The 13709-nt window shown below is 40.5% G+C and overlaps 1 protein-coding gene across 1 annotated transcript in view; it reads left to right on the top strand.

Annotated features, from left to right (window-relative positions):
- ARHGAP24 (Rho GTPase activating protein 24) overlaps positions 1–13709 on the top strand; it is a 219548-nt gene that overhangs the window by 65137 nt on the left and 140702 nt on the right. The window contains exon 3 of the mRNA XM_040583303.1: positions 13487–13574. Within this exon, the coding sequence (XP_040439237.1) occupies positions 13487–13574 (88 nt within the window). The remainder of the gene's footprint in view (positions 1–13486; positions 13575–13709) is intronic.

The following is a 13709-nucleotide window of genomic DNA, read 5'->3' as shown; positions in this document are numbered from 1 at the left end:
ATAGCAAGGGAGAGACCTGTGAAGAGATATATGGTCTTGATCAACAATAGCCGTTGCTAGCAGCGCCGAGTTATAAAATTAAATCCTTTAAAAGTAGTAATGAAACCTCATTAATTACTTTCATTGTCTATTCTGACTTCAATAGGCTTTGAAGCAGCCTTGAGCCAGTGGCTCAAGTGTGAAATAGGAATTCAGGAGCTTTTCTGTTTTTCTTTTGAGTAAACTACATTTTGTCCCATGAGGTGACAAAATGTGACAGTTTTCACAAGCAGCTCTAAATCTGAGATACCCCCTCCCTTTTTTTTGCCATGTCATAATCTGTACCTCATTTTCCCATGATGATCCCAGCCTCCAGCTGTAGTCAGTGTACTCTGCAGCTGTGAGCATGCCAGAAAACGGGGCCAGTTCTGGGTGGGCTCCAAGGTAAACATTTTTACTTGCAGATTGGTGGACTAACAGATTTGACATCTTTGCCCTGTGTTTTCACTTTGAAGAAAATAAAATGTCCAACAGAAATAAATGTACATCTAAAAATGCTTAGAGTGTCAAGGCTGTCTCTCTTTCAGAAAAGCAGACTCCAGAGTGTTGATAGCTGATGACTGGTCTGAACTATTTTTTCTTGTTAGTTGGAGGAGAGGCCCCTTTTCAAAAATAACTCCAGGCAGGGAGCAGTGCAGTGGCCAGAGTATTAGTGTGTTTGCCAGAAAACCTGGAATTTGGTTTCTGTTCACCTGCTGTGTGAACTTTGTCTTAGTTTCTCCTTTTGCATAAATTGCAGTTCATCCTCTGCTTTTGTAAGGGCTGCCGTGATCTCTCCTACAGGCTGTGAAGACCTTCATGGCCATTTATATTTCGGTGATTTATTAAAATAGCAACATGGAATTTAAACGATTTATATTAATATTGTTTGGAACAGAGCAGCTGCTACAGTGCAGTTAACAATGTTGGCCTCCAGTCACCCTGAATCCATTTTTACCCTAGACTGTCTGGCACTCTGCAAGATTACCCCCCAACAGCTCTGAAGAAAGCTTGTCACGCTGTCTTATGGAAAAGTTTATAAATGCTAGTTTGGTACTTAAATATGAAAACTTCTAAAAAGCTGTAATAAAACCAAGGACACTCACTTATTCTTTCTGTACCTTTAGAGAATGTTGTAAAATACCTTTAGTGTTATTAGGAGAAGCGAGTAAAAATCTAGGTTACAAAAGTCTTATTTATTCTCACTTAACTAAATGCTATTTTGAGACAGCATAATCCTGAAAAATATTGGCTATTTTTAAAAGACAGCTTTAATTCAAAAGGTCAGCCTCCCTACAGTCCCTGGTAAGGTCCAAGACTGGGTCCTTCTGGAGCCTTTTGGATATGGGGGGAACAGCTGTATAGCTTAGCTTCATCAAGGCTTTGAATATGGTCACCCATAGCATCCTTATAGCCAAACTGCTGAGATAAAGGCTGGAAAGTATTTATTTTTTTTTTCTTATGGTTAACTTTTGAGTATAGCCCTTTCCAGCTTGCATTAGCCTATGACTGTATGATTTTCATTATGCACGTTGTAAATTCCTCCTGGAGTAGCAAACTGGCCTTCCTGTCCTGGCTGTCGAAGGAGGTAAGTAGGAAAGCAACATCCAAGGGGAAACAATAGGTTGATTAAACTAGCAGTGAGAGGATTTGTTTGTGATTGTCCTTGAGTGTTTTTTTGCATTATCCTAGGCTGATTTTGTGGTCTAGATCAGTTCATGCACTTGGCCCAACTTGAAAGAGCCCTGAATGCAGGGTGCAAGTTGAGGATTATGAAGAAACCGTGTGTACACAAAAAGCCCTCACTGAAACCTGTTTAAGCAAACTGCAGAACTGTGCATTTATTCTGCATAACTGAACTGGTCTGGAGGTTTGGGAGTGTTGTGATCTTGACTTGACCTAAACCAGCTCCCACTTAATCCTGGCTGGATTTTATAATTATTTAAATTAGGGCTTATCTGGCATGTTTTATCCTGCATCAAAAGAAGTGTGACCAGCAGGTCTCCCTGTCTACTTTGCTCTCGTGAGAACCCGCCAGGAGTACTGCATAATAAGGACATGGACTTGTTGCAGCCAGTCCAGAGGAGGGCCACGAAGATGCTGGAGCACCTTTTCTATGAAGGCAGGCTGAGAGAGTTGGGGTGGTTCAGTCTGGAGAAGAGCAGGCTCCACGAAGACCTTATAGCAGCCTTCCAGTACCTAAAGGGGCCTACAACAAAGCTGAAGAGGGACTTTTTACAAGGGCATGTAGGGACAGGACAACGGGGAATGGCTTTAAATTGAAAGAGGGTAGATTTAGATTAGATACAAGGAAGAAATTCTTTACTGTGAGGGTGGTGTGACACTGGCATAGGCTGCCCAGAGCAGCTGTGGGTGCCCCATCCCTGGCAGTGTTCAGGGCCAGGCTGGATGGGGCACTGAGCAACCTGGTCTAGTGGAAGGTGTCCCTGCCCATGGCAGGGGGGTTGGAACTAGATGATTTTTAAGGTCCCTTCCAACCCACACCATTCTATGATAGCTAGTAGTTTAAGCATTGCTCTCAAAAAAACCATCCAATGGTTGTATTCTGAGCAGGCTTACATAAATATAATAGGAAACTTTTTTTTTTGTACAGTGAAACCTGCAAGTTCCGTATTCTACAAAGCTCTTGCTTCCCTTCTTCCCAGCACTTAAGAAAGCATTAAGGCAAAATGAGCTATAGCACCCTGCAGTAACTTCCAGATGCAAATAACAAGTGTTTGATTTATGTTGTCTCTTCAAAATTCCACCTCATGTTGTGATAGTATGTTTTAATTCTTAGATAGATTTATGTAGGTATCTATTTTGACCAAGAGTCTAGTTTTTAGAACACCTTCATCTTGCTAAAAGCCTCTGCTTTTCATGGCAAACCATGTCAATGTTTTGTATACTTGCATCCATCAAGTATCAAATGGTTCAGTTCTTAAGGCAGCTTTTAAGCAGCCAAAAATCAAAAATATTTTGATTGCATAAAAAAAATTTAAGGATACTTTTCAACACATTATTAATGCTTTGATTAAGAAACAGATAGATCTCATGCAAAAGCTATAAAAATGTGTGATTCAGATGAGTTATAAAGATGAGAAGCTATCTGAGAAAGTCCAGTTGTAAATTGGAAACAGTATCACAGAGTGGAAGAGGCAGACTAATATGGTGAACTGAAAGTAAAACCTGGAAAAAATCTATTGTACAGAAATTGTACTGCTTAAGCAGTAATTTGTAATCAGTGAAACAGAGTTTTCCAGCTGTGTAATTGTTCATGTAGCACAGAAGACATGACCCCAGTCTCCCTGGGATAGGATCACTGCTAATTAATGTAATCCCTTAGACAAGGACCAGCAAAGTATCTTACACTAGATGCCAGAAAGTTAAGTGAGCTATTTATTGTGTCAATGCAGTATTTATAGTGCAGTAACATTTATAAATCATTCTAATAAAATATTTACTATATAGACAAAATATAAACAAAGTATAGATGTTAAAACAACAAGCAATATAAACATTAAAGAAATTTGCAAAAGAAAGCTAATGGTTGCCATTAAGCTATAAAATTTTTCAATGTGAAACTCTATTTCTTTTCTTTAATAAGATGATAATTTTTATAGGACAGGCAAGCTCCACTGGCATATTCTTGCTAGCCAAAAGCCAGGAAGAATATTTGCACAGGAAAGGAAGAAACTACTTCAGTGGAATTGTCTCGTCTGCCATCTTTTTTTACTTATGCTTTTAAAGTTGTTCTTTATGGGTAAGTTCCAAGAAATCTGCAGCAACTTCAACCTTTACTACATATTGACCTGGAAATGGATTGTCCTCAGGTGGGATACTTGGCTGTGTATAGCTTTCCTGGAAGAAAACTGTGTGTTGGGGTTGGAAAGGATTTTATGTCTTAAATTCAATATGGAAGTCATAAAAAACCCTTATCCAACCAAACAAAAAACACCCAACAACAAAAACCCCAAACTGAGCTAACTGGTTTGAATCATTTCTTTTCTCAGGGCAAGAACTGTTTTATATTAATCATTCCTGATAAATACTTGTCTTTATCTTGTGCTTCAGAGCTAGTCTCTGGAGGCTGTACTCTCCAGCTGTTTACTATTTCTTCTGTTCACACTGGACCTAGGGAACAAAGGTGGTTTCTGTGAATTTAAAATTTCTCTCATTTGATTTTTTAGTTTTAAAAGCTTGATTTTATCCTTTTTGTAGGCTTTATAAGAACAGTGTAGTGTAAGTTGTCAGAAGCAAAGCTGTTATCATAAGCTAAGCCAATATGAAGTACTGAAGAAAGGGGCAGGGAAGCAGGGGGAGAAGGATGACGATAATGATCCTAGATGAGGAACTTTGAAATATTTCTGATGGTCAGAAGCAGTCTGATCTCTGCTTCAGATTTACCTGACCATGGTTTTAGCCACTGCTATTTTTGTGACTGTGTGTGTTAGGATAGCTGTATTTAAATGATAGTAAAAGGGGATTTATTCTGGTGCTAAATTGGAGTGACTGGCAGGGCTCCCCATGAACCTGCCTCAGACCTTACCTGAGTAAGCTTCCTCACCTGCAAAGGCCTCTCTGACAGGGTTTCATGGAACTTAGAGATGGTGAAATCTTAATTATTGATTTCACTTGACTATTATTTTATGGCATTATTATTTTTTCTGTTGGTCCTTTTTGATGATCTTCAGAAAATTATGGCAAGTGGCTACCCTGGAGCAAATTGCTTCTGCTGCTTTGGCCCACTGACCAGCTTTGAGGGACAGAGTGCAGGTTTTAACACTCTGACCGCTTGTGTTGGGTTTTTTTCCACCTTCTCTGTGCTGGGTCTGCACCCACCTTCCAGCGCAGGGTCTCGGGCTGGGCCCAGTGTTCGGGCTGAGGCTGTTTCTGTTCAGAGGCAAACAGACAAGTTATTTGTTGATCTATTGTCTGCGCTCCAGGGTGACATTTGCTCCTGTGGGTGTTGTGATATCTATCACTTATATTCATCTGCTAACTGTTACAGTGGGTCGGGTCTTGACGATCTCCTCTGAAAGCCAACCATAACAATCCAGCTGTATTTCTTCAAACAAGGATGTAGTGGCATTAGTGTTTCCACACGTTGTTAGACTGTTTTCCCCCTAAATGAATTCTACTGCAATTCATAATGGCAAAAGCATAATTCAGAGTGAGACCCAGCAAAGCACTTGATTATCATTAGCAGTTCTGGTCACTGTTTTTCTTTCCATCTAGACCTTAATCCTTTCCATCAGCTGTGGGAATGAAACAAAATAGAGTGTATAAATGATATCCACTTGACTCTTGGAAGCAAGGCAACTGTGTGCAGTGAACCACTGGTTGCCCGCTTTTTCAAAATAAAAGAAACCAAGGAAGAATAGGAAGTTCAGTTTTAAGGCCTTTTTTGCTTCCTCTGAATCTTATCTTGAAAAATGTTTGGTTCAGTATTTAATGACTGACTTGATTTAACCTGCTCAATCATATATGCTACATTCTTTCACAGTGTTGCTGTACCTGTCAAGACTGTCACTGGAGAGCTCTGTATATAAATGAGAGGCCATGCTTGAAACTTTCTCCTGCCAAGTCTCATCCTGTTGGGGAATAATAGCAGGTTTTTGGCCTAGATGTTCTTCGGACTAAAGTCAGTAAATTTCCTTTGTGAAAAAGATCTGAAGAGAAAGACTTGGTCCTTGGTTCTGATACCTTGTGCTTTATTGGCTTTTTTCCCTTGAGAAAATAGTTTTATCTAATAAAAAGCTACATTTCTTATTCACCAGAGCCACTGGAAGTAACATTTTTTTTATAGCTGCCTTTCTCTCCTGTAGTAATTCAGTAATGCCCAATCCCATTGTTTGTCTGTTGATCAAAATTTAACAATCATTATGAAGCCTAATTTCATCAAAACTTCCATGCATCTAATAATGTTCTTAGCTTCTACTTATGAGCCCTTAAACTCAGTGCCGTTTCGAAGTTTATTTATGCGTGTCTCCTTTTTCTTGGCCTTCAAAAAATAGCAAGGGGTCCTTCCTGTAAGCGACATGGCAATTGCAGAGTGGGTTCCCCAGGAAAGCACCTTATATCATAGAGCTCCTGCAACATCTCTCAGCTGCTGGACCCTGTGACGTGTCCTGTTTTGTTAACTGAGTTCAGTCTCCATCATGTGTGTCTCCCTCTCCCAAATCACAGTCCTAATTACTCCTTCTGGAAGGTTTGTGTGGGATCAGATGCACACCACGCGTTCATGCACAAGGTAACTCTCAAGAGCGTTACTCATGAATTGGCTCACCCCATCTAAATATAATTGAATAACCTCATTCATTAGAGAGAAGCCAGGAGAAGTTGGGTAAAATAGAGGCGCTAAAGTTTCTCTAGATACCACAGAAATTCTGCTTTAGAAGGGGAAGCTGCTTCATATTGATCCAAGATCTGTCTGAAACTCTTTAAAATAGCAGGCAGAACTTAGAGATGGGAAGAGAGCATGTTAAGTTTTACTTTCAACTGTAAGGTACAGGTTGATACTGCGAAACAGATTAATTAATAATTTCAGGCATTGTCTCAAATATGGTCAGAAAATGGTCACTCTTCTCTCTTGCCCTTGCTACAGAAATGGAAATTGTAGGCATGTGATATGCTGGTTTCTGGCCTTTGGTTTTAGGCAAACTTAATTCTTTTGTGGTGTTACAGCTTAACTTGATACGAGCTTTCTTTCTCTTCTGAACAAAAAAGGGAGTATTTTCTAGTGGCTGCTCAAGCCAAGATTACTTCATTCCTGAGGAAAGAAGTTTCTCTCAAGCAGACAGGGGCACTCAACCATTAAGTGAAATGTGCGGTGGAGAGAAAGATAGAAAAATCCTTAAAGAAACTGTAATCGCATCCTAGTAAAAGGGCCAGCTCTCTCATGTCAGAAGAAATGGTTTTGTGCTCGTTGCCAAGGAAATAGTACATGTGGTGTTCACCACCACAGAGGTGAATTTACTTCTTGTTTGGAATATTAAGCTATGAGGTAGGTTTGAACCTTTCCTTAGGTAAAGGAAAAATCTCCTTTATCCTTTGGTTTGTGGAATTTCTGAGAACTAAATGGCGATTCTTGTTCTTCAACAGAAACAGACTGGAGTGATGTGTTAACATAGTGGGATGAGAAAATGTCAAATGCAATGGAATTAATGCCAGAAAAACGTATGCTGTGTAGTGACTGAATTTTATCCAACCAACCCTATTTCTTTTGTAATTTCTCTGTCCTCCTCCGTCTTCATTCCTGGCCTGTTACATACCTCCCCAAAATCAGAATAGCTGCCCCCCTCCATCCCCTGCCCTGATGCCTCAAATATGATAGCACTTGTTCTCTCCCTGTGCATACTGAAAAACTGTAAATGACTGCAATATCTGCAAGACAAAGACTGCATAACCTCCTGTAGTAGTTGTACTTCTTCCTGAGCTTTGGTTGCTTAAGTGGTATAAAAATCCACTCTTACAATAAAAATTTTAAAATCTTACTCTCTTACAATGAAAAAAATTATTGTAGGAGAACATTTGGTTCCTTCATTCTCTTACAATTAGAGCTTGTATTAACTTTTTCATTGTTGTCGCACTGTTGTGTGCTAGAAAATCTGATAGTATGTATATTTAACAGTGGCAATTCAGTAAAATCAGTAAAATTTGTTTTCTTTATGTAGTGTTTCCCAGTAAGACCTTAAACCCGTAATGTATGTAGGGGGTAAGAGATCTCCGAACAAAAATAGTTTCTGTTTACATTGAAGAACAGCAATTATATAGCTTCAAAATATCACTAGGGGTTCGTAGGCAGAGAATTCACACCAAGTCAGTTACGACCTTTTAGGCCCGCTGGTGGTAGCTACCTGTTAATAGATTTGTTGCTATGTAATCACACTGCATTACTTGATAGGTAACTGTAGGACAGCAACAGGAATGACTGAAATTTTTTGAAATTGACTGTTGTTGCTGAACTGGATAGAGGGGCCAGTGAATTTGAAACAAAGAGCTCTGGCCTCTGGCAGAGGATGCTTGTTTTTGTAGACAAGGCTCTAGAAATAAGTTGGCTTTCGTGATATGCAGTAACGGCAAACACCAGAGCTGTGCAAGGGTGAAAGCAAACCACAGGTGCTGCGCTGGGCAAAGCAAGCCAAGCCATGTCGGCCAGTGTGCTGTGAACATTGCTGGGTCATGCTGTGCTGCAGGTCCCAGTGTGCTTGGGATCTGCTGGGCTTTGCCCAGCTAGAGGCAGCCAAGGCAGTTCTCTGCCTCTGCCACAGCACTCCTCTGGGGTTTGGAGCCAGCTTGTTAACTTGCCCAAGTCCCAGTCTGAGATACCGATGTCTCTCTGTAGGTAGTTAAATGAGTAGTTAAAGTCTCTCTGTAGGCTGGCTTTCAGAGTTTCTGTGCTCTTTTGCAGTGATTGGACTGGGATCTTGGAAATAGATTGTAATGGTGGAAATCAAGTTGGATTTTTAAGTAGTTACTGCAGTCAAACTGTGCTTTTAGTGAGCACAGCGCAGGTTTCATTACTGACCTCGGTATAAGGGGATTTCTTCCTGTGCCATAAGTTTTTCTCACCTCATGTCTATAGGTTCCTGCCATAGCAAAGGGCTGACTTGGATTTGAGGTAATCTATTATTGTGATAGTTTAAAGGCAAAACCAGTAGTTAATTAAGGAATGAGGATTTCTAACCGGTATCAGTTTGTGTGTTCACTTTATTCTTCTTTGCTATGCATCACATGATTTTTGTAAGTACATGTAGAAATATACATATATGTATATAACTGCATATGCACCAGGTATATTGTTTAATCCAGGTTGATTAACAGGCTTTACTGTGAAGTGGAGTGGATGCCTTTCAGGCTGTGATCCTGTAAATACAAGTGGCATTGGAGAGTATTATCCACTAATTGTAGCATTTTTCAGTTTAAGATGCTATCCACGTTGAAGTGCATTGTTGTTCTTGAGTATGACCCTCAAAATTTCCCAGAAACAGCAACAGTGATACATGAAACTCTATAACAGCACTGCATTGTACACAGCTGTGAGTCGTATATCAGATACCTGTACCCAAAGATCCTTTCTGCCTCTTAATCCTCCTGATCAGCTGCCGCCTTCCTGGGTGTTGACCTTAGTGTGTCTCTGAGAGCTGTTTCTTCTTCACCCCTTCCTCCCTCTCTGAGCAAAACTTTTCTAAGAGCTGTGGAGATGTTTAGGTTGGCACCATCTAAGGAGGGAGAGAGCTTGGCATGGGGAATAGCAGTTGATCGTGGGGCTGCAGACCTTAGCACTATTTGAGGACTGTGTTTTCCTGAGGGATGCAGTCCAGCTGAGTGGGGAGCCTTCTTGCAGAGAGGCATGAGTAGCTGGGCTGTGTTTCTTCAGGGTCTGCACTCTGGCAGGGATAAGATCCTGGAAACCTTTGCCGCCAAACCAGTGTAGCCACTTCTGTGATGTTGTGGCTAACCAACCTCTGGCAACAGACAGGCAAAGGAGGAAGAAACTATGTGAAGATCCTCTAAGATAACTGAAACTATACTGAAGTACCAGAAAAAAAATCATGGGAAGAGTTTCCTACGAAACAAGAAAAACAGATATGTAAAGGCAGCACTTTGTTTGAAAGCTGAAGTAGAATTCAGTGATCTTTGATAAATCATCAAAGTTGGAAGGGCAAGAAGAACATCTGATATAAATGCTGATACCATGGACTTATGAAGTAACTTTTTTAAGGGGTGGCAGAACAAAATACAAGCAGGCAAATAGAGCAGTTAAGCCTTCAGGAACTCTATTAGACTAAATACTGAAGACATGATTTTGACAAGAAAGCAGTTAAATTTCCTCATGTGTCTACATCCTTCTTCAGTAAAACCCATCCAGAGGCATTGAAAATCATGTCTTTGTCATTGCCAATGAGCATCTTAAAGGCATGGGAATTCCTTGTGTTGTAAGCTTTCTTGGGGAAAACCTGCTATCTTTTGAACACAGATGATAAGTCTGCTTCAGAAAACAAAGTTCAAACAAGGCTGGGGAAAAGTGTGCCTAGGAAATGGTAATGGAAAAGAAAAATAGGCACAGGGTTGCTTTGCTGTTACAGTGTTACATGACGTGCAAAACTGAAATACCATTTCTCAACTGATTGTCATGTGAAACATTTGTGTTGTGGCCACCTTGTCTCCTCTTCCATGCTTCCTCATGAAGTTCATCTGCTGAATTGTGCTGAAAGTGTTGCAGGGGACCAGTGTGGAATAAAACATCTCTTTGAGCAAGACTCTAATCCAAAGTAGATTTGTCATTCTTGCTGCACTGCAGTATTTTATCAGTCTGTTTGTTAACTAAGTAGTCATATTATTTCTTAAGTTAAAGGCTTTGTATATACAGATTTTTAATTTTAACAAAAAGGTGGTTGTTCTGCTATTTAGGTATCTTTGGTTGAAGCAACAGCATACTGTAGTAAAATCCATGTGTGTGAGAAGCTCCTTTGAAAGTGGGCTTGATACTTGGTTAGGGGAAAGTATCGGTTGGTTCTTGAGCAACCCAGTCTTCTCCTGCATCCTACTGAGTCACCCAAAGCACTCAGCTAGAGAAGCAGAACTGCCCTGGTAACGACGGAAGTGTTGGAAATAGAAAAACAACCCAGGCTTATGCAGCAGGAGCTCTGCAAAATGCTGCTGACCTGGTAGAAGCACAACCCGCAAACAGAATGGCTATGGGAGCAAGCAGGGACTTGGGTCAGGACCACTTTTTTTTCCTGCTCCCCTTTTTCTATATTTTTATAGACTGCATGTGTTGTTCCCTGCTGGTACCATTGTTTTTTCTTTCTTTTTTGAAAGAAAAATATTAATGTGGTCCAGTTGGTACTCTTGGGTTGAGATTATTGGGTTTTTTAACAGTTGTGTATGATTTGTAGAGTTTGATATGAAGCAATGTGAAGTTTTCTAATTATGGAGCATTTACATGCACTGATACCCAATTCAAAACATGTATTTCCTTTGGAAATCACCTTCATCTTTTATATGCAAATAACTGTCTTGTTAGCTGTCTTAAGACTATATGGGTGGTTTTCTCTTATTTCCCCCTGGAATTAGATACTTGAGGGGAAAACCAGAGGATCAACTTGTTGAACCTTTGCAACTCCCTGGTAGCCTGTACTCTTTGGATTGTCTGAGCTCTAAGGATGGCCCAGCAAAGGCAACTGAGCAAGGGGACTGACAGCGATGTGGGGACTGGGGTCCCCTTGCTTGTACCAAATACCCGGCAGCTAGGGCTGTGCCACATGAGGGGCTGCAGGGGTTTTGTTACAGTGCAGATATGTTCCCTGGCTGCCAGCGCACTCAAGTGAAACACACTGCCAGCTACTAAGAAACTAAACAAAGGGACACTCCAGATAGCCTTGGAACAGTCATGCAGATAGCGACAAAACTTAGCAAAGGGGAAGTGTTGCTGAACGGTGAAGGCAGACAGATGGGTGTGAAAGCAGACAGAATGGGAAGTGAAAGAGCTGCAGCGCTCTCATAGGCTTTCCCCGCTAGTCTGGGGCATCCAGGTGCAGATTGCACAAACAAAGCTATTTTCCTATTTGTGAAAAAACCCCACATATATATTTTTAAATATGCACTGATGTTTCCAATAATAGTTCTGAAAATAGACAATAAAATAAAATTACCATTTGAGGACATGTTTTACTTTATAAACCACAGCAACATTCCATATGGTGTTGCTGTCTGGATTCCCTTCGTATTAACTTAGCTGTTATGTGTGGCTTTAGCCTTCATGTTTTAGTAGATGAAATATGTTTGAAGGCGCTAAGGTTATAAATATGATGACTGTTTTGTCCTTGCATTCTCAAAAATCTGTCATTAAGACAGCTCACTGTGAAGTAAATACTAAAAGGATTTTACATCAGAGAATCAGAAAGCATCACAGCGTAATGAGGCTGCAGCATGTCTATTGCTAAAACAACAGCAAAGTTGAATGGAGTTTTCATTTACTGTCTCATAAATTGATTTTAGTTTACAGTGCTGTAGGCTAGGTCTCCGTATTTTTGTTTAATTGAATAGCAAGACATATAATTAGCCTGCCTTGTACCCACACAAGCTCCTGAGCCAGTGAATTTTCCTGCAGACTCTGATCTGCTTATCCTGTGTACTGGGTGGAGTTTTTTTTTAGGTAAAACCAGCTCAAGCTGCAAGTCAAAGTGGGCAAGAAAATTATACTAGTCTTAATGGTCTATTACCTGTGATGTAAAATAAATGTAGTTAAAAATGCTCTTTAGAGATTCTTATTCCTGGTCTCTTGTAATTCTCAGAAAAATGTATTCCTTTTATTTGCTGGGGGTTTTTTTCAGCTGTTATATGAGAAGTTGAATTATGTTGTGACTTATCTTTTCCTGTTAGTATAATCTTTTTTGTTTATGATACTATTGTTGCCTAATAAGTTATTTCATAGAAGGCTTTGGAGTGCGACAGCTATTAACAGTTGCTGCTTGTAGCGGGAACAAAGGAAAATAGCTTCTAGTAGAGTTATTGGAGCAAGCCAGTTGATGCTTATATCTGTATATGTAGTGAGTGGAGAAAGCTGCCCACAACTGCTAATGCTTGCTGCTAACACCACCTCAGCAGAATACTGTTCTGTTTCATCTGTTTTCAATAAGAAATATCGCAGTGTTTAATGGAGGTGAGGGCAAGGGTGTGGGCACTGGATTTATGCCTTCACTGCAGCCTCAGAAATGTTTTGGGGGTTGCAGGCATTGTTTTTGGTAACCAGTGTTACCGAACATGCACAGCTAAAACTCCCCATCTGCCTTCTCAAGGTAGTAAAGTTGTGATAAAGGCATTCAGTGCCTGTCAACAGAAGTGATCCGACACCTTATCTGCCTGTAGCAAATGCATCTTTGAACAGGACTCTTGCCGTGCCTGCTGTGGCTTGGCGGTGTGCTGGTCTGCTGGTGCTGCCAGTGGGTGAAAGTGGGATGTTTTCTCTGTACTGCTTCCTGGGAATGGTTTGGTGAAAGGGCACAGAGCAGGAACTCTGTATGCACCCCACAAACCGAAGTTACTCTTCTGTACACATATCCTTTGGCTAGAGCCAAGAAGCCTAGCTGTTCAGTTCATATGCCTCACACATGCAACTTCATAGCTTTTCATCAGCAGGGCCAGGTTAACCCTTTCTTTTGGTCTCAAATTTCCCCTGCAGCACAGTGAAATTAGTACAAAAATCTACGTGGTCTCAAAAACCCAAGAGACTAAAAAAAAACCCTAAAGCCATTATTGAACAGCTCAGCTAAGGGAATCTATGATGATGGCTTTGGGATAATCCCTCATCAGTCTCATTTTGGAAGTCAGCTGCCCAGGCACAATACCACACCACCACAAATTCGCGTATACCTCTAGTCCAAAAAGAAGCAGCGTTAGTCTATCAGAAGCGTGGTAGCCATTTTAATCCCATGTTTATTGTTGTTGTTTTTTTCTTTAGGGTACCATCTTTCTGCCTGGCAACAGAGTAATTGAGCATCCCTGCAATGAAGAAAGTCCAGGAAAGTTCCTTTTTGAAGTTGTTCCAGGTAGGATATTCTACTTTATGTAAAAAGTCTTTGCAGTGCGTTCTGACAGAACAGAAGCTGAGGGTGATTAATGAATCAGGTAAAGGGAAAAAAAAAATTGGTTACGTTTTTAATACTTCCATTCATAATTTTTTC

The sequence above is a fragment of the Falco naumanni genome, chromosome 1, assembly GCF_017639655.2.
Source record: "Falco naumanni isolate bFalNau1 chromosome 1, bFalNau1.pat, whole genome shotgun sequence".
Lineage (NCBI taxonomy): Eukaryota > Metazoa > Chordata > Aves > Falconiformes > Falconidae > Falco > Falco naumanni.
This window is presented reverse-complemented; position numbering and strand designations above follow the sequence as displayed.